The sequence below is a fragment of the Hemitrygon akajei genome, chromosome 17 (assembly GCF_048418815.1).
Source record: "Hemitrygon akajei chromosome 17, sHemAka1.3, whole genome shotgun sequence".
Taxonomy (NCBI): domain Eukaryota; kingdom Metazoa; phylum Chordata; class Chondrichthyes; order Myliobatiformes; family Dasyatidae; genus Hemitrygon; species Hemitrygon akajei.
The window spans coordinates 5,840,902-5,862,592 of NC_133140.1; the positions used below are offsets into that span (position 1 = coordinate 5,840,902).

The 21,691-nt window shown below is 40.2% G+C and overlaps 1 protein-coding gene across 4 annotated transcripts; it reads right to left on the reverse strand.

Moving 5' to 3' along the window:
- Positions 1-4,631: 4,631 nt before the first annotated feature.
- On the reverse strand, positions 4,632-18,963 carry LOC140740938 (tyrosine-protein phosphatase non-receptor type substrate 1-like). 4 transcript variants are annotated; one of them, XM_073070579.1, is made up of 8 exons: positions 18,860-18,963; positions 18,449-18,625; positions 13,558-13,878; positions 12,771-13,085; positions 7,574-7,684; positions 6,386-6,426; positions 5,809-5,907; positions 4,632-5,620 (listed from the first exon to the last, which is right to left on the reverse strand). In XM_073070579.1, the coding sequence occupies exons 3-8, from the start codon at positions 13,844-13,846 to the stop codon at positions 5,489-5,491; spliced, it is 987 nt and encodes a 328-aa protein (XP_072926680.1). In that variant the 5' UTR covers positions 13,847-13,878; positions 18,449-18,625; positions 18,860-18,963; the 3' UTR covers positions 4,632-5,488. The 4 variants fall into 4 exon arrangements, 2 of the variants coding, with proteins under 2 accessions (XP_072926680.1, XP_072926679.1); XM_073070578.1 differs by lacking the exons at positions 18,449-18,625; positions 18,860-18,963 and adding an exon at positions 14,123-14,228; XR_012101964.1 differs by lacking the exons at positions 4,632-5,620; positions 18,449-18,625; positions 18,860-18,963 and adding exons at positions 6,632-6,781; positions 14,123-14,228 and having other exon boundaries at positions 5,835-5,907.
- Between the last annotated feature and the right edge of the window lie 2,728 nt (positions 18,964-21,691).

Below are 21,691 nucleotides of genomic sequence, written 5' to 3' on the forward strand. Positions count from 1 at the left end.
ACGTAGCTTAAGAAATTGTAGGACTGATATTATGTAACGATTTGGGAAACAACAGCATTCATTAGACAAATTGAGGAAAGTACAGTGAGAACATGCAAACCTTGCACATTTGCGACAATTGCTGCAATACTGTCGTTGGGACGGTAAAATAGCAAAAACGACCACAGTTAAATAATTACAAATCATAAAAAAGAAATGCAACACCCCTTGCCAAAGTGAATACATTGTGACATTCTTGAAGATGTTTCTTATACCTTCGTACTTTGAAGTTAATAATAAACTTCAAAATAAAGGTGGAATTTGCTATTACAATGCCGTAAAACACACACGGCAGCCTCAACCTTGATAACGCATAGAGGAACCAGAGCATGAACTATCTAAAGAGTATTAATTAAGTATTAATAACTAAAGTATTAATTTGCCGCGACGCTTCCCGATTTCAAATAAAAATGCATTTTCAAATTGGTCTTAACGGGATTCGGAGATAATACGGAAAACACAGAAAGAAGAGGTAAACATGTTTTTGAAGTACAGAGTAATCAGTATGGAATGCTTCTCCTGTAAGATGTGGAAATTCAGGATACCTGCAGGTTTCCTGACGACCAGATATGCTGAGGAGTACCCAATTTCAGCTTCTGACTGACAGGGTCACGGAATTGCAGCTGGAATTGGAAGTACCCAGGAACATCCTGGATTCTGAAGACGTTATAGATGAAACTTTTGAAGAGGTGGTCACAACCTGAGTACAGGCTTCAGACGGGAGATAGGGTATTAAGCAGCCAGTGCAGAGTTCCCCTTTGGCCATATCCTTCAGCAATAAGTATACCTCTCTGAGTACTGCTGGGGTGGGGTGGGGGGAGATGACCAACAGCATCCAGGATATTGGGAATGCAGCTGGTTCTTAGGCTCAGCAGGGAAGGTAAAGAAGGCTCGATAGTTAGGGGGATAGACAGAAGTTTGTGTGGCCGCAAAACAGACGTGAGGATATTGTGTGAATTCCTGGATTCTAGGGTGCAGGATGCATTGGAGCGGCCGCATGATATTTTTAAGCGGGAGGGTGAATATCTAGAGGTCCTGGTGCAGTAATGACATTGGCAAAAAAGGGAAGAGGTGCTATGGAGTGAGTATATAGAGTTTAGGAAAGAGGCTGGAGAAGGTCCACTAAGCTAGCAATCTCTAGATTACTCAAAGCGACAAGTTAGTGCAGGCGGGACTGGGATGATAGCACAGATGAATGAATGAATGGCTGACGGGATGATACAGGGTCAGGATGTTATTGGGTCATTGGAAACGTTTCTGGGTAAGCGATGACCAGTACAAGAGGGACGGGTTGCAGCTGAAGTGGAGGGGAGCCAGTATCCTGGCCGAGACATTTGTCAATGCTATTTGGTAGGTTTTAAACTAGTTCTGCAAGGGAATGGGAAACGAGCACGAGGTCAGTAAACAAAGGATTGGGCAGGAAGGCGGCTGTCAGAAATAGTATTGAAAGGAAAATCGAAATAAATGGCATTATTGGACGGGCTGTTTGAATTGTGTGTATTTTAATGCAGGGGGTATTATGGGGAAAGGTGATGAACATAGAGCATGGATAGTACATGGAACTACGATGTTGTGGCAATTGTTGAGATTTAGTTCAGGGAGGAGCAGGGATATTTACCAGGTTTTCGACACATCATTAAAGACAGAGAAGGAGGTAAAAGGGGTGGGGAAGTTATATTACTAATCAGGGACAATATAATAGCTGCACTTAGAGAAGACATAATGGAGGGTGCAGACACTGAAACAGGAAATATGCTACCAAACTGATGGAATTATATAACTCCTCCATACCCCCACCCCCATAGTCACCGGGATATATATGTATGAACAGTTTAAGGAAATGTGTAAAAATAATGTGGTTGTCATGGGGAATTTCAACTTCGCTGATATAAACTGAGACCTTCTAAGTGCAATGAGTTTAGATGGGGCGGAATTTATGAGGTGTATCCGGGAGGCTTTCTGAAATCAATATGTAGGCGGACCAACGAGAAATGGGGCTATACTAGACCTGAATGTTGGGTAATAAGCCTGGTCAGGCGACTAATATTTCAGTGAGTGAGCAGTTAGTGAACGGTGACACAACTCCTAAACTTTCAGGATAGCTGTAGATAAAGATAGAAGTGGTCCTTGTGGAGAGTGTTAAATTTGAGTAGGGCAAAATTATGAGGGTATTAGGCAGGAACTAAGAAGAGGCCATTAGGAACACTTTTTTTCCTAGTCTGCCCACATCAGACATGTGCAGGGTGTTTAAAGATCAATTGCACAGAGTATCGAAAAGGTCTGTTCCTATTGGATGGAATGATAAGAAAAACTTGAACGTCCAGAGAGATGATGAATTTAGTCCAGAAGAGAAAGGAAAAGTATACACAGCTTCGAAAGTTAGGATCAACCAGAGTGGTTTATTTAAAAAAAGCGAGAAAGGAACTAAAGAAAATAATTTGGGAAACAATGAGGAGCCATGAAAAGTCCTTGGTAAGTAGGATTAAGGTGTATCTTAAGGCATTCTATGAACACGTTAGAAGCAAGATGATAACTAGGTACCGGGTAGGACAACTCTAGGATAAAGAGGTAACATTTGCTTGGTTGCGGAGAATGTGAGTGAAGTACTTAATGAGTACTTTGCTTCAGTATTTATCAAGGGGAAGAATATGGAGGACCAGGAAATCAGTGCTGGGTGTATAAATATGTTAAAACGTTTAAAGGTCAAGGGTCTTTAAATGCTGGGTCTCCTAATGAGTATTAAGGTCGATAGGTCCCTAGGGCCTGATGGGACTTATGCCACGTTATTAAGGGAGGCGAGAGACGAAATTGCTGGGGCCTTGAGCAGTATCCTCCTGTCCTCTCTAGGCACAAGCGAGGATCCAGAAGATTGATGACTGGCCGGTGAGTCTCACGTCAATAGCTAGAAAAAATTATTTGGGTTAGTACATACGACCCATGGCCTAATTAGGGAGAAGCAGCGTGGCTTTGTGTGGGGCAAGCCGAGGCTTACCAACTTGATTGCGTTTTTTGACAAAGTGATGTGAGAGATTAATGAAGATAAAACAGTGGCTGTCGTCTGCATGTATTTTAGTAAAAATATTTGACAAAGTTCCTCATGGGAAGCAAATCCAGAAGATTAGGATGCATGATGACTGCGGCAAATTGGTTATGTAGATTCAGAACTGGCTTGCCCATCAAAGACAAAGGGTAGTGGTCAAAGGGACTTATTCTAGTTGGAAGACTGTAATTAGTGGTGTTCCACTGGGATCTGTTCTGAAACCTTTGCTGTTTGTGATTAGTGACCAGGATGAAAATGTAAGTAGGTGGGTAGTAACTTTTTGGATGATACCAAGATTGGTGGAGTTGTGGAAAATGTAGAATTCTGGCAATTCTGGTAAACTATGTATACCTGTCTGGACACGCCCCTCTGCTGACTGCTCCTGTGGCTGCTCCCACAGACCCCTGTATAAAGGCGATTGGAGGCACTGCTCCCCGCTCAGTCTCCGAGATGCTGTGCTCCATTTTGCTGCTAATAAAAGCCTATCGTTCGCCTCCCGTCTCCAAGAGTTATTGATGGTACATCAGGCAAATACAGCTCGATATAGATCATTTGCAGATATAAGCAGAAAAATAACACATGTGGTTTAACGCAGAAAAATCTGAGGTGTGGCACCTTGGTAGGGAAAATGTAAGGAGACAGTACGTTGTTAAGTACAAGGACCTCGCTGAGCAGTGAGATCTTGGGGGTCCGAGTTCATAGCTCCATGAAAGTGGCTATGCAGGTTGATAGGGATGCTTGTCTTATTTTGTAGAGGCAATGAATTAAATATCTCGAGGTTATGTTGGAAATTTATAGAACTCTGTTTCAGCAACAACTGGAGTATTGCATACAATTGTGGTTGACACACCAAAGGAAGGACGTTGAGGTTTTGGAGAAGGTGCAGAAGAAGTTTACAAGAATACTGCCTAACTGAAAGGGCGTATATTATCACGAGAGCGTGGGCAAACTTGTTATTTTCTTTGGAGCAGTGTAGTCTGAGGGGAGACCTAATAGAGGTTTGTAAGATAATGAACACTGCCTGGCATGCTGGCAAAGGCATTAAAGCATTAGAAGTTTTAAAGAGGCGTTTAGTAGGCATATGAATATGAAGAAGATGGAAGGATATGGGTATTTTGGGAGTGGGGATTAGATATTGGGCTTTTTATATAGATTTTAGATGGCTAGGCTCAACATTGTGGGCCGAAAGCTTGATCTTCTGTTCTTCTTCTTGTTCTGTTATATGTTCTATTTAAGAAAAACGAAGAACTACTCCATAAGAGTAGGCTACGCTACTGTTACCAATTTTCAATATTTTAATCCCAGAACTTTATGCTTCTGTTTCCATATCACTCCAACTGACAACGTAACCTACTAACCATCATGTCCTGGGCACAATGATGGTAGGTTATCCCCTCTTTTCTTTGTGCTTTATTATAAAAATCAAACCGCTTGCTCTAATCTCATCTGCAGAGCTCGTGCAAAGTTTATTATTATTTAGATCATGATTCAGATACTATATAATAATAATAATATTAATAATAATAATAATAATCATATAACCATATAACAATTACAACACGGAAAGAGGCCATCTCCGCCCTTCTAGTCCGTGCCGAACACTTGCTCTCACCTCGTCCCACCGACCAGCACTCAGCCCATAACCCTCCATTCCTTTCCTGTCCATATACCTGTCCAATTCTTTTTAATTAATCTGTTTATAGCAGTCTCTGTTCATATCTTTACATAAATAACTTTACAGTACATACAGTTTCCCTGGATTCTCCTTTTTCCCCAGAAAATTGTAATGAGCGTATCGTATATTGATTATTCAAAAATAAAACATCAAGTCCGCGCACTTAGAAAGAATTCTCAATATACTATCCAAGAAAGAATAGCGAACCAGCCAATTTTGCGTGAAACGTGATCTCTGTACTGACTAACAACTCTAAGAGGATGATTTAGAATAGAAAAAAGGAAAATGTGAAGGAAGGGAATATATTGTTCTCATTTTCTTTTGAAAGACGAGGTGCGATTTTTGTTCAATCAATAAAATCGGGTTTGCAGCATTTAGCTTTAACTGGCGGGTCAATAAATCTAATTAATATGTTCTTCAGTTTTCAAATAGCCGATTTTTCGTAAAATAGATTTTGTTGCTCTACTCTAATTTGCAGACAAATAATTCTGAATAGTTAAAGATGAGTGACGGTTTCGGTATTTAGCTAGCACAAGCAAATGAAGCCTCAATGCAGCCTTCAACTGCTTGTGCAGAAAAGTACAACTGCGGGCCTACGTCACTTTTCGAATCCGAAAAAAATAATTTTCCGTTGAAATTTGTGCAGGATAAAAAAATCAATGCAGGAAATTGAAATTATCGCCATCCAGTTATATTTTATTCTTATTCTTGGACGCACGTCTTCCTCTGGTCTTTTAAGGCTTTGCACTTTGCAACTTAGCATATTCCGTGTCCTTACTCTTTGTCTTGAGCTTTTCTGTTTTCGCTGATCCAGACAATTTTACCGTAGCATACGTCAGTCCTTCCCGCACAGACTCTTGTTTTACCTGAAAACAAATAGCGAACATTTTCATTTTTTAAAATCATCTTGTGCTTTGCTGATCAGGGACGATGTCAATGCGCCCATGATTCCCGTTAGCACCATTAGTGTCAATACCATAACAAATATTGTCGTTTTCCTATGTTTCATGAGTCACGTGTTACATACGAACAATTATGTACTGCAGAATCTCACTTGTGCGTACGATGCCTCATCTTCGCCTTTCTGTCTCCACTTCTGATTGGAATTTCTTGTATCTACAGCAGCATAAGTCAGTATCTTATTCTCTTCAACCTAGGTCAGAAATAAAAGTATCTTATATGACTGTTAAATGCGGTAATGAATGCCTGGTGATCAGTCAATGAGGAGAATGGCCTAGATTTCATATAAATGTTGAAAGGGGAATTGATAAAAAAAAAACAATGCTGTTCCAATTGCATAGGCTCTGACTAGTGTATAAATATGACTTAATTATGGCGGTTTCATTAATTCAGTCAACATCAATAAGAGTAATTACTTTCTCTAAACATAAGGATTGCATCGGTACATATTTATTATCTAAGTCCTTTATGAATAAAGCTACCAATTTACCTTTCTCCTACATATCCACTTACAGCAATGTCAGAACTACCGTCAGGCGACAGTGCAAACATATGACCCGAGGTAGAGATGATTACTTTCGAGAAAGAATTCCGCCGTATTATTCACCCCATTCCTATATTTACTGAAACTTAAAACTCATTTGTGTATAAAAATACACACAAACACGTACCAAATCTTCATGGTCGGCAGTATCAGTATCTCCGTGCTTACCTAGAAATGAATGACATTTATTTAAATATTGTATTTTAGATTCTTATGCCATATCCACGACTGTCGGATTCAAGCGGAACAAGAGATTAGCTTTGCATTAAGGAAAGTTATGGAACTGAATGCTGAAATACAGAGGGCTGTGTTAACTTGACATGGCTGTGTCTAGAATGAAAACCATGATATTAAGATATATTAAGACTTTTACCGAGACTTTGATGAAAACGTCCATCTACAGCATCGAGGAAAATCAATGAGTAAACATTATTGAGGATTAGGTTCAATGAAGGTCAGAAGAGAAAAGCGACAAAACTTGCAGCACTGCAATACATGTTCCATTTATTCGATCCATTTGTGCCTTTAACGAAAATAGTGATCAGATTTCTCACAGAGAGGTAAGACAAGACTGTTTTTATAGTACTTCAACGCGTTATTTATGCATTTTTCCAGAATTCGAGTTTCTGCTATTTAATCCTTCCCTAGTTTCAGAATAGTTTAGTTTTTGAGAAAAGAAATTAATAGATAAGGAGTCTGAAACAGGGTTTTGCTACTGTAATGTCGAAATTCTAAATTCAGGCACTAAGCATATGATTGGCATTGTGGTGTGGAGTTCCAAAGAAGTGGGATCTTAACTGTGAATGTGGCGGCCTTGATCGCTGGAGGATTCTTGCAGATACAGGCAAATGATAACTTTAATAACAATATGAAGAAAAAATTCATTTTTAGAAAGCAACAAAGAAGGACAATTGTCTGCGTTTCCTAAGGAACAGGTTAGATATGCATTGAGAAAAACCCTCTCTGTGGGTTGAAAATCTTTAAATTTGTACAATTATTTTTCTTGTGACATTTCCACATTTGTGTTTGTGGGAAGCGTCTTCTTTATGTTCATTAACTCTAGAATAGACATAGATATCACTGTACTCCGGCACGGATTTTATAAATCAGTTCATTAGACTTAATTAATTCTATATTGCATACTCGATCTTCCTCTTGTAAATGATCAGAACGTGATTTCAATTATAAAAATGGAATTGTTTCCGTTCTGGAAATATTCCGTTCGTGTGAAGTTGCTTCATGCACGAAAATAGAATAAAAATGCATTATTTACTTACGGTATTACCTGGAAACAGACGATAAGCCCAGTACTTACTTTTATTCATGAAAATGCACTTCTTGCCAGCGATAATTAGAAGTATCAAAATTGCCATACCACCGATTGCGCATCCAGAAGCCCAGATGAGTTTAAATTTGCCATCGAGTTCTACAATATTAGAAAAGTAGATTATGAATTCTGCTTAGCAGATATAAGTTAAAGAAGAGGTTTTAGAACTATTCTTTGGTTCAACGGATTATTAAATAACTACATTGACTGGTGCGAGATGACAACCCAAAGACAATCAATAGAATTTTGTTCATGTGTCGAGCCAACAGGCGTAATTTATTCTTGGGAAAAAATGCAATATGTGTTCTGAATGATCTGAGTTCTCTGAAATAACTGTACTCAATCAGTTTCCAGTATGTTGAACTGTGGTTAAAGCGAATGGGATTTCAGGTGAACAGATATTAGTGGAAGGTAGTAAAGTTTATGTTATTTGACTGGTATTGATATTACAACAATATATGATGCTTCATGGTTCCTATAGTCTCAGAAATATTCTCTTGAGTTGAATAAAATGAAAACATTCCAAATCCAGTCACGTATGCACTAAACAAGGCTTGCTGTATCTAGTAAACATTATATGTGTGAAATAGTGCATCCTAATAGCATATTATGAACCGTAGAGAAATTACAGAAGAACTCCACTGCCTGTTCTAAAGTAGCTGAAACACCTATTTTCATTCTTTAAGGCTGTGACAGCCATTGCATGTATAGTTCAAAACAGAAACTGTAAGAGTAAATAAAAGGGTCGGACATATTCGCTATAATTGTTAAAGATTGATATTCATGTACAGAGGGTTAAGCAGTGTTGCATACACCAACAAGCTTCTTGCCTCAAAGATCTGCAGCTTAGAATGGATGCATCCTGCTGTTTCGCGTAGTTCGGGATACATTTAGAACTAATTGCCATAATGAAACAGAAGCTGTAAACGAAGCTCTGAATCAATTAAACGATTTCAATTTTCACGCTGAGTGGTCATATTATCCAAAACTATATATACAATAAATTTAATATAGACATAGATTTGCGGAACCAGCTAAAAAGTAATTCAAAAACACGCAAAAACGAATCCCTCTTTCCTAGGTAATGTCCAAATCCCTCCAGTTTCCTCGCCTACATGTGCCTACCTAAATATCTCTTAAGAGCCTCTAATGTATTTTCTGTACCACCATACCAGGCAGCGCATTCCAGGCATCTACTATTCTCTGAGTAATTAAAATCTAAGCCCTCATATCCCTCTTATATCTAACTCCTCTTACCCACGTTGTATGCCTTCTAGTATTAGTCATTTCTACCTTAGGAAATAGATTCTCCCTCACTACTCTATATAGGTAACTCGTAATCTTATATACTTCTGTCAGATCTCTTGCCGGGGCTCCAAAGCAAGCATAGAAACATTGAAACATAGAAAACCTACAGCACAATACAGGCCCTTCGGCCCACAATGTTGTGCCGAACATGCCCCTACCTTAGAAATTACTAGGCTTACATATAGCCCTGTATTTTACTAATCTCCATGTACCTATCTAAAAGCCTCTTAAAAGATCCTACCGTATCCGCCTCCAACACCATTGGCGGCAGCCTATTCCACGCACTCACCACTCTCTAAGGAAAAGGCTTGCAGTAACATCTCCTTTGTACCTACTCCCCAGCATCTTAAACATGTGTCCTCTTGTGGCAACCATTTCAGCCCTGGGGAAAAACCCTCTGACTATCCACACGATCAATGCCTCTCATTATCTTATACGCCTCTATCAGGTCACCTCTCATCGTCCGTCGCTCCAAGGAGAAAAGGCCGAGTTCACTCAGCCTATTGCTATAAGGCATGCTCCCCAATCCAGACAACATTCTTGTAAATCTCCTCTGCACCCTTTCCACACCTTTCTGAGGTGAGGCGACCAGAACTGAGCAGGTGGGGTCTGACCAGGGTCCTATATAGCTGCAACATTACCTCTTGGCTCCTAAATTCAATTCCACGATGAATGAAGGCCAATTCACCATATGCCTTCTTAACCACAGAGTCAACCTGCATAGCTGTTTTGAGCGTCCTATGGACTCGAACCCCAAGATCCCTCTGATCCTCCACACTGCCAAGAGTCTTACCATTAACACTATATTCTGCCATCATATTTGACTTAACAAAATGAACCACTTCACACTTACGTGGGTTGAACTCCATCTGCCACTTCTCAGCCCAGTTTTGCACCCTATCAATGTCCCGCTGTAATCTCTGACAGCCCTCCACACTATCCACAACACCTCCAACCTTTCTGCCATCAGTAAACTTACTAACCTATCCCCCCATTTCCTCATCCAGGCCATGTATAAAAATCACGAAGAGTAAGGGTCCCAGAACAGATCTCTGAAGCACCCCACCGACCTCCATGCAGAATATGACCCGTCTAAAACCACTCTTTGCCTTCTGTGGGAAAATCAGTTCTGGATCCACAAAGCAATGACACCTTGGATCCCATGCCTCTTTACTTTCTCAATAAGCCTTGCATGGGGTACCTTTCAAATGCCTTGCTGAAATCCATATACACTACATCTACTGCTCTTCCTTCATCAATGTGTCACATCCCCAGAAAAATACAATCAGGCTCGTAAGGCACGACGTTCCCTTGACAAAGCCATGCTGACTATTTGTATTCCTATTATACTTCCCCAAATGTTCATAAAACCTGCCTCTCATGATCTTCTCCATCGACTTACCAACCACTGAAGTAAGATTCACTGGTCTATAATTTTCTGGGCTATCTCTACTCCCTTTCTTGAATAAAGGAGCAATATTCGCAACCCTCCATTCCTCCGGAACCTCTCGTGTCCCCATTGATGATGCAAAGATCATCGCCAGAGGCTCAGCAATCTCCTCCCTCGTCTGCTACAGTAGCCTGGGGTACATCTCATCCGGTCCCGGCGACTTATCCAACTTGATGCTTTCCAAATGCTCCAGCACATCCTCTTTTTTAATATCTACGTGCTCAAGCTTTTCAGTCTGCAGATAGTCATCACTACAGTATCCAGGATCTTTTTCATTGTGAATACTGAATTAAAGTATCATTAATTACCTCTACTATTTCCTCCGGTTCCATACACACTTACCCGCTGTCACATTCGATAGGTCCTATTCTTTCACGTCTTATCCTCTTCCTGTTCACATACTTGTTGAATTCCTTGGGGTTTCCTTATCCTGCCCCCCAAAGCCTTCTCGTGGCCCCTTCTGGCTCTCCTAATTTCCTTCTTAAGCTCCTTCCTATTAGCATTGTAATCTTCTAGATCTCTATCATTACCTAGCTCTCTGAACCTCTTGTAAGCTTTTCTTTTCTTCTTTACTAGATTTATTACCGCCTTTGTACACCACGGTTCCTGTACCTTACCATAACTTCCCTGTCTCATTGAAACGTACCTATACAGGACTCCACACATATATGCCCTGAATATTTGCCACATTTCTTCCATACCTTTCCCTGAGAACATCTGTTTCCAATTTAAGCCTCCAATTTCCTGCCTAATAGCCTCATAATTCCCCTTACTCCAATTAAACGCTTTTTTAACTTGTCTGTTCCTATCTCTCTCCAATGCTATTTTAAAAGAGACAGAATTATGATCACTATCTCAAAAAAGCTCTCCCATTGAGAGATCTGACACCCGACCAGGTTCATTTCCCAATACCAAATCAAGTACAGCCTCTCTTCTTGTAGGTTTATCTACATATTGTGTCAAGAAACCTTCCTGAACAGACCAAACAACTCCACCCATCTAAACCCCTTGCCCCTAAATAACACATGTTTTCCTGGCCTCTCGTGTTAGCACATGCCTTTAAAATCAGACAGCTTTCTGGTAAATCTCTTCTGCACCCTCTCTAATGCCTCACTATCCTTTTTACAGTATGGCAACCAGAACTGTATGCAATACTCTAGATGTGGCTGAGGAGTTCTATAAGGTTGCAACATAACTCTTGACTTTGGAATTCAATGCCCTGACTAATAAAAGCAAGCCTTCTTAATCACCTTGTCGATGCTTTCTAGCAGTTGCGAACTTAGAATCCAAACTCTCTCTATTAAGCAACACAGTTAATAGTCTTGAGACACTTTCTCCTTGCATTAGTCCTTTCAAGGTGCAACACCTAACATTTACCAGTTACCTCACCATCTGCCATTTTCTGTTCACATCTGGAACTGATCTATATCATGCTGAATCTTTTTGCAGTGTTCTACACTATGTACAACTCCACCAAGATTGAATAATCCGTAATCTTACTAACCCACCCATCTGCATTTTCATCCAATTCATTGAAATACATCACAAACTGCAGAGGTCCCAAACAAAGGAAAATCTGCAGCACAGATCGCTGTGGAGCACCACCAATTACCGACCTCCAGCTCGAATAACTCCCTTGAACCATTGCCTTCCGTTCTCCATGCACAAGCCAGTTATGAATCCAAACAACCAATTTGCCGCCGACCCCAAACACCTTAATCACCTGGTGTAGCCCCCGCCTCCCCCGAAGAGCGACTTTGTCAAACGCATGACTAAAGTCCATATAGACAACTTCCACTGTCCAATCTTAATTAATCTCTCTCGTCTCGTTAAGAGATCATTCAGGTTAGAAAGTCAAGAGATACCCCGCACAAAGCCATGCTGGCTCTCTCTAATTAGGCCAAACAATCATATATCCTATCCGTAAGAATTTTCTCCAGCAATTTCCCTATTCCCAATCACTGACGTGAGATTCACCGGTGTATAGTTCCCAGGATTTTCCTTGATACTTTCTTACATAGAGATACAACATTAGCCAGTCGCCAGTGCTCCGAGAGTTGACCTACGCCCAGGCAGGGAACGAAGATACCTGTCAAGGCTCCAGCAAATTCGTCCTTTGCCTCCTTCAATAGACCGAGGTGAATCTAGTGACTGGTGACTTAATCCTGGTGACTTAAAGACCTTAATACTCTGGGGTCCTGGGGACTTAAGACCTTAATAAGGCTGAAGCTGACTGATTAGTAGAAATTCACCACTCCACCGTACATACGCACACTAAAAGCTGTCTGAACTAGCCGACTATTTCTAGAAAATTAGAACAAGGGGATATTGCATTGTATATTGTCTTCATCACCTAACGTCATTACCACAAATAAAATTAGAATTCAACTGCAAGTCAGAAAATTTAATTGCGTGTTCATTTCGTACCTCGGTAAGAATTGGGAACGGTGTAGATAGCAATTGCAGGAGTCCTTAGTGAGATATGTTGCACCAAACATATGCAAACAGTCCCGTTCACCTCTGAAGTGGAAACTGGAAACTGGAAGAAACTGGAAACTTTAAACAACCCTTCAGTATTTTCTTGTTTAAAGGTACTTATATCTGTTGTCGCTGGAGCACCGTTTTTATACCACGTAATATTTAATTCTCTCGGGTAAAACTCAGCCGTTTCACACACAAGTACCAAAGTCGCAGATGAGTTCCTGAGTGCCCTGGATGAAAACTTCAATGGAGTTGGAGCAGCTGTGGGGTACAAAGTGTAAAATAAAACATTTTGAGGGGAGGAAATTAAACAGAATGTGAGAGAATGAAGGCATCCTCTGTAGGACTGTGTTTTTATCAGTAAATCTGCATGTCTTTTCAAGCGACAAATAGATGAATTACTGATATTGGTTAGCTCGCACAATGGGGTGCAAGAAGCCGACATTGATTCGGATTTCTGTAGGCTTGCGCTTCAGTTTGTGAAGTGTAACACTAATCAGAAGATAGTTTTGCTTGGTTTGAAATACAGAATATCTGCTGTCACACTAACATGTCCATTTTTTTCTGGATAATAAAATCGAATTGTAAAACAAGGTAGTGAACGGAGCTTTAGATAATGCATTTGGCAGAGTTAACATAATTTGAGTAGGTCCTTATATTTTCAGAAATCTCAAAGTGATATGGTAACGTTATATAATAATTTCAGATACTCCTGCTCACGCATGCCACTCACCGCACACTTTCAGATCTGATCCGTCTCCTTCTCCAATGGTTTTTCCGTCACGCATGACTACGCACTGATAGATTCCCGAATCCTGGATAGTCGCGTTCAGCAGTTCAAAATAGCCCCCTCCTTTATTTTTGCTGACTAATCTCTTCCTGCCAGTAACTTCATTTTGTAGATATTCATTCTCCCCCTGCTTCCGCCAGCGAACTTCAATTCTTGACTGGTCATACGTAAGAGGGATTATGCAATGGAAAATGATGCTTCGTCCCATCCATATAATCTGTCGCTCTGGCATCTGTGTCACGGTAATCGAAGCTTCTTCAGCATCTGTTAAAATAGGTTGAGATTGGTTGGTTGTATTTAACGTGGCATCAAACATTTCAGAACGCATGCCGGAATGGAAAGTAGGAAGTATATAAGACCGTAAGACCATGAGAAATAGGGGCTGAATTAGGCAATTTGTCCCATTCGGTCTGCTTCGACTCTCAATCATAGTTAAAACAATAAATTCTACTGAGTTGAGTTAACCATTGTTCTGGATATTCTAGCACTTGAAATAATGTACAAATACCTGAGCAAGTGATCCTTGAGAGAGACAGAAACAAGAGCAGAAACATTGCAGTCATAATATTCTGAGCAAAGCAATCAACTGATGCTCCGCTTTCTTGATTAATGAAAGTAACGACTGTTCTGTTTTACATTGAAAGACTAAGCTATGACGTTTGGTTTTCTTCGTGCGTGTGCTGGTTTACACTTCCTGTTCATTGGCGAAGCAACGGAAATTCAAAGTACAATTAATTAATACAACCGCAAGAATTTCACAGGAGAACAGTCGGATGAACAGAACGAAAAGGAAGCATCGATGAGATTATTACATGAGTAAATGGTTTTAGAAGAGTTGGAGTATTTAGAGCATGGGAGAAACCGACACTATCACAGTTATACTCGGGAAACTACCAAACAATAAAACTGGGGTATTCCGAAATATCTATGCCAAGGAAGATGTTACAGAAGAAGGAAAGAAAAGGCTGCGTACAGAGATATAAAACGGCCATAATTCAAATGTGGGATGTACTTTTGCTGCATATCTCAGTAATCTAGTCGGCACCAAACCTATAGAATCAAAAGTAATCATAACTAACACAGCAATGCAGAAACAGTTAGTCTGAATAGTGGAACTCAGAGGTAACAGAAAATCACGGCGAGTGTTTCAGTAGGATGGGACGAAATACAGGTCCAGGACTGGGATTAGAAATTGGCACAGAGAATTGCGCCCACCCATGGCAAAGTTAATTTCAAGTCAAGTAGGTTTTTTAGGAAGATCTTTGGAGTTTTAGTTACACAACAATATTTTATAAAGACGAAAGATATTACATTTCTGATCTCCACGACACTTCGTCACTACTCTTGAATGTGAGTCTCCGATGTCTAAGTTTAAGTTACTCAAGAGTGAAAATTTTCGAAACATAGTTCCGGAGGTGATGTATCACACTTGTGTAAATTTACAGGGAATCGAATTCTTTCTGCTATTTTTCAGGGCACAGAACGATATAGGGAGATTTTTACGATCGATAAGGTGATGGTTGGTGTTACGTTTGCATATAAAGAGAAGCATTCTTCTTGCTAGAAGCTTAAAGACTTCAGAGATATTAAGTTATCTGAAATCCACTCTCAGGTTCCTGGGAGGTGGGCGATACCTCTTTTGTGCGTTCTGCTGTATTTGGGCATTGTTAACATTAAAAATTGAAGCCCATTTAGGGCATGTTTACTGTCAATACAGGTAAATAAAGATTTAAAGGCAAAATTGAATATCTCACGTGGAGCGAGCGAACGGTAGCAACTTTAATGTTGAACAATGGCAGAAGTACCACCGGCCAACAGTACTCTTCTGCAGTTCAACAACTTCTGTTTAAGGTTACATTCCAATCTGTGTTTTATAGATGTTTTCTGAAGATATCTGGACCACCACAACAGGAATTGATAGAAGGCTTGTATGGTCATGGAAAAAAAGAACTTAGTCGTTGTATGTGAGGTTAACGGACCAGTTACAGCTAACACGCTCAGTACATTTCAAAACTAAAATCTGTACGTCGTTATCTAGGGCCGGAGGCTACATATAGACTGCATACAGATTCAGTTCTCCAAATTAGACTACAAGATCATAAGACATATGAGCTTAATTATATCATTCGGTTCATAGAGACACCTCGCAAATCCACCATGCCTGATCTATTATTCCCCTCAACCCTATTCTGTCTTCGCTCCATAACCTTTGACATCTCGACAAATCAAGAACATATCAACATGCTATAAATATACGCAAAGACTTGGCTATAAGTTCCATAGATTCACTCCGCTCTGGCTAAATAGTTTCTTCAGCATTTGTGTTCTGAATAGACGCCCCTCTATTATGAGACTGCGCCCTCTTGTCTTTGTCCCAATCACTGTAAGAAACATTCTCTCCACATAAACTATATCTAAGCCTTTCGATGTTCGACAGACTACAATGAGGTGCCTCGTTCTTCTCCTAAACTGCAACTACTACATACTCAGAGGTATCAAACGCTCTTCATTCGTTGATATTTTTATTCTGGAAGCATTCCCTAAAACTTACTCGGGGCCATCTTCAATGCCAGCACATTGTTTCTTAGATGAGAGGCCCACAACTGCTCATAGTACGCCGTGCGATCTGACCAATGTCTAATAAAACCTCAGCATTACGCACCTGATCTTATATTTTAGTACTCTGGAAATGAATGTTAACATTACATTTGCCATCTTTACCATCGATTGAACCTGCAAGTTAATCTCCCGGTTAGAAAATACTCAATGTCTTTTTATTCATTCTTCCAAAGAGCATGAGCCCTATAGTATATTCAATCTGCCAATTTGTCCATTCTCCCATACTCTCTAAGTCTGTCTACAGACTCCCTGTTTTCTCAACACTACTGGGACCTCGACCTATCTTCGTATCAGCCATAAGCTGGATCACAAAGCTATCAATTCTGTCATCCAAATAATTGAGTTGATATAAGTTGAAAGAAGCGTACCCAACACTGAACTCTGGGGAACAGCACTGCGGCATGCAGCCAACCAGAAAAGCCCCTCTGTATTCTCACAGTTTGGCTCCTGCCAGCCAGCCAATCTTCTATCCATGCCAGTATCTTTTATGTAATGCTATGGACTCTTAACTTTTTAAGCTGCTTCATGAACAGCACCTTGTAAAAGACCTTCTAAAAGTTTATGCAAGACTTTCCTTTTATCAACAAATTTCATTTCAGCTGATTTGGCCGAAACAGTCAAACCTCTAATCAAATTGTATGATTTTGCATTTATTATGCTCAGCAAAACTGGCAACTTCTTTTCGTTAGCAATTTAACTTGCTTGCAATGCTCATTTCGTTCATTATACATTACGTAGTTATTTCTTGTGCAATCAAACACATTTATATTTCTGATGTTGCCAGTCAATTTTGCTTTTTATTATTATTAATTATAATTATTTCCGGCACTCACTGTTTATGAACCTGTAAATTCATCCGTTTTCTGCCTTTTAAACTCTACCACCTCTCTCCCTTTATGAAGAAATACGCGTGTACTTTGTTTTTAACTCAAGTGTCTCTCTCCCCTTGCGAAGAGAAACAAGTGCTGTGTTTCAACAGATAGTAGTCCTCTCTGTTTCATTTTTAGACTACCTCAACACCCCTGTTATATTTTGCAATTGGAGAAACTAGTTAAAAGTAAAATACGGGAACTGCGGATAAGTGTGTCCACTCCATTCTACTTCAGTGAGGTGTGTACATATGACCTGATGCTGTAATCACATAAGGCATTCACGTACTTTACATTAACCCATAATACTTATGTAAACAACAAAGTGTACACTATCAAACAATATATTTACAATATTAATTAAACGTTACTGAAATATTAAGTCCACAACAACACCTTTTACTAACGTTGAAGTGTTATTGGCGTTTAACTTGGAGATTGTATTGTCTATCAATAATTGTATTGTCGTAATGTGGTTGGTGATTAATCATGTTAATAAGCAATGTTACCAAATGGTGAATATCTGCAAAGAAGAATTGCATTTCTTTGTTCCAACTTCAGAACAATGTGACGATAGGGACCAGACTGCTCTCGGTGTGCACAAGTAAGCATAATGTGTATTTGAGGAAGTAGTTTGAGTTTTCATAGTCCAGATAATCGGCAATAAAACTAGCAGGTTTTGCCCTGTTTCCTCAGAGCCCTAGATCTAGACTCTCCTACAAGAAGGAACATCCTCTCCATCTCCATCCTATGAAGATCCCTGAAGATTATATACATTTGAATATCTCCCTGCAATCACGAGGACAGAGTTGAACAATGTGTGCAAAATGTTAAAAAGAGTGGAAGCAGCAAAGTAATTTCCTTTTGTTCAAAGGCTGAAGAATAAGGTGACTGAATCCTTAGTTAAAGTTAGAAGATCAAGAGTAAGCGCATGGTGGAACTTTCAACAAAGCACTGTATAACTGGAATTCTCTCCATCCAAAGGGCAATTGAACCTTTCCAGGAAAAAAAATGGATCATTCTTTGTAGTTTGAGGGTTCACAAGACTGATGAATGCAGCTAACCGAGTTACAGACCGTTAAGAATTTCATCCAAAATAGCTTTGTGGAGTTCAGTGGCTTCTTTCAGTTCAGAGTGATGCCGAATGAAAGAACAATTATAAGTCAGTAGTCTTTCCCACTAGCCCACTAGTTGACACTATTGAACATACCCAGTAAACTAAACGGAATTTTGAATCTATCCAAAATCCTATTTTAAGTTGCAGTGTACAGTAGAAATACAAACTCCAGTCGGCTTGTGTGACCATTGTAAGGACTAGTTCCCTGTGGTAAAAAGGAAACACACACATTACAGGAAAACTTCATTTTGTAGATATTCATTCTCCCCCTGCTTCCGCCAGCGAACTTCAATTCTTGACTGGTCATACGTAAGAGGGATTATGCAATGGAAAATGATGCTTCGTCCCATCCATATAATCTGTCGCTCTGGCATCTGTGTCACGGTAATCGAAGCTTCTTCAGCAGCTGTTAAAACACGTTGAAATTGGTTAGTTGTATTCAACGTGGCATCAAATATTTCAGAACGCGTGCCGGAATGGAAAGTAGGAAGTATATAAGACCATGAGACATAGACAAATTAGGCAATTTGTCCCATTCGGTCTGCTTCGACTCTCAATCATATGTTAAAACAATAAATTGTACTGAGCTGAGTTAACCATTGTTCTGGATATTCTAGTACTTGAAATAATGTACAAATACCTGAGCAAGTGATCCTTGAGAGAGACAGAAACAAGAGCAGAAATATTGCAGTCATAATATTCTGAGCAAAGCAATCAACTGATGCTCCGCTTTCTTGATTAATGAAAGTAATGACTGCTGTGTTTTACATTGAAGGACTAAGCTATGACGTTTGGTTTTCTTCGTGCGTGTGCAGGTTTACACTTCCTGTTTACTGGCGAAGCAACAGAAATTCAAAGTACAATTAATGCTGAACCGCAAGGATTTCACAGGAGAACAATCGGATGAACAGAACGAAAAGGAAGCATTGATGAGATTATTTCATGAGGAAATGGTTTTAGAAGAGTTGGAGTATTTAGAGCATGGGAGAAACCGAGACGATCACAGTTATACTCGGGAAACTACAAAACAATGAACCTGGGGTAATCCGAAATATTTATGCCAAGGAACAGGTTACAGAAGAAGGAAAGCAAAAGCTGCGTAGACAGATATAAGACGGCCATAATTCAAATGTGGGATGTACTTTTGCTGCATATCTCAGTAATTTAGTCGGCACCAAACCTATAGACAGACAGACAGACTTTATTTTATTTTACTTTATTGATCCCAAGGGAAATTGGGTCTCGTTACAGCCACGCCAACCAGGAATAGTGTAGAAATATAGCAATATAAAACCATAAATAATTAAATAAAATAAGTTAATCATGCCAGGTGGAAATAAGTCCAGGACCAGCCTATTGGCTCAGGGTGTCTGACACTCCGAGGGAGGAGTTGTAAAGTTTGATGGCCACAGGCTGGAGTGACTTCATATGACGCTCAGTGTTACATGTCGGTGGAATGAGTCTCTCGCTGAATGTACTCCTGTACCTAACCAGTACATTATGGAGTGGATGGGAGTCATCGTCCAAGATGGCATGCAATTTGGACAGCATCCTCTTTTCAGACACCACCGTCAGAGAGTCCAGTTCCACCGCCACAACATCACTGACCTTACGAATGAGTTTGTTGATTCTGTTGGTGTCTGCTACCCTCAGCCTGCTGCCCCAGCACACAACAGCAAACATGATAGTACTGGCCACCACAGCCTCGTAGAACATCTTCAGCATCGTCCGGCAGATGTTAAAGGACACCAGTCTCCTCAGGAAATAGAGACAGCTCTGACCCTTCTTGTATAGAGCTTCAGTGTTCTTTGACCAGTCCAGTTTATTGTCAATTCGTATCCCCAGTTATTTGTAATCCTCTACCATATCCACACTGACCCCTTGGATGGAAGCAGGGGTCACCGGTGCCTTAGACCTCCTCAGGTCCACCACCAGCTCCTTAGTCTTTTTCACATTAAGCTGCGATGATTCTGCTCGCACCATGTGACAAAGTTTCCCACCGTAGCCCTGTACTCAGCCTCATCTCCCTTGCTGATGCATCCAACTGTGGCAGAGTCATCAGAAAACTTCTGAAGGTGGCAAGACTCTGTGCAGCAGTTGAATCAAAAGTCATCATAGCTGTGTTTCTCTAACACAGCAATCAGAAACAGTTAATCTGAATAGTGGAACTCAGAGGTAACAAAAAATCACGGCGAGTGTTTCAGAACGATGGGACGAAATAAACGTCCAGGACTAGGATCAGAAATTGGGTGGTGCAAGTATTGGCACAAAGAATTGCGCCCACCGATGGCAAAGTTAATTTCAAGTCAAGTACAGTTTTCCTAGCAAGAGCTTTGGAGTTTTAGTCACACAACAATATTTTATAGAGATGAAAGAGATTGCATTTCTGATCTCCACGACACTTCGTCACTACTCTAGAATCTGAGTCTCCGATGTGTAAGTATAAGGTAGTCAAGAGTGAAAATTTTCGGCCTGGTTTAGACATACGTGTTACGTACTCGTGACACGTGACAGTGGTACCCTTGTCACGTGACTGGGATTGAAGTTATACTGGATTTGAGGTAATGGTCTTGTGATGGTGGAGTGACGTCATTTTCCCGCCAGTAGAGGTCATGTGACAGGTTTTTTTATATGGTATAAAAGGAGGACCCCTCCCTGTGAGGAGGGGCAGTTCGTGGCTGGATTTGCCATGTTGACTTCATGCCACTGCGTGATTTAATGTTATGACGCAGTTTAGTTGAAAGATGAAGTTTTATCTAATGCCTAAAGTTTAAAAGGTCATTGCCAGCAGTTTCCCTACAATACTGCTAGTTGAGAATCAATAGAGAGTGAAGATCGGAGTTCGGGAGTTAAAGATCGAGGAGAATCGATTTCGACGGTGAAACAGGTTCGACCTTGCTTGATCCTTATTCGGAAGGAATTCGTTGACTGTTCTCATGTTATCCCTGCGAAATAGCAGAAAGGGTTGGGAATAGTTCTGTAAAGGAAAGGTCAGTGGCTTTAAGCTGTTTCGTTTCGTAAATTCTTCTTGGGAAAAAGTTCGATCTTGGGAACCGAAACAACACGACGGAAAAGAGAATTTAAATCATCTTAGAAAGTCTCTCCCTTAAATGGACTGTGAGCATTTTGAACTTTTGGCAATACTACTTTGAAGAACTGTTTTTTTTTTTGCAACATCGCTTTAAGAACTGTTTAAGCTTCATTGCTTTAAGAACTGTTTAAGCTGCCGCACAGCAGCTGATTTCCGGTTACGTTAGTGATTTGTTTACTTTTGGGGGGTTTGTTTTCAGTGTTTAATAAACATGTTATTTGTTATAAAAACCCCTGCCTAACTCATATATTTATTGTTGCTTGAATCCGTAACATAAATATGGGGGCTGTGTCCAGATTGGATCATTTGAGTTTAAATGCTTGTTAAATTTTGAGTCGGTGTTTTGGAAACGGGGATTGCTCGATTCTTTTGTTTGATTGG

Coding starts and splice junctions, on each gene's coding strand:
- LOC140740938 (XM_073070578.1), bottom strand. CDS start 14,177: ATGACTGCAATGTTTCTGCTCTTGTTTCTGTCTCTCTCAAGGATCACT. Junction 6,427..7,573: donor GTGCATTTTCATGAATAAAA/GTAAGTACTGGG, acceptor ATTCATTTCTAG/GTAAGCACGGAGATACTGAT. Junction 5,621..5,808: donor ATGAGGCATCGTACGCACAA/GTGAGATTCTGC, acceptor ATTTGTTTTCAG/GTAAAACAAGAGTCTGTGCG.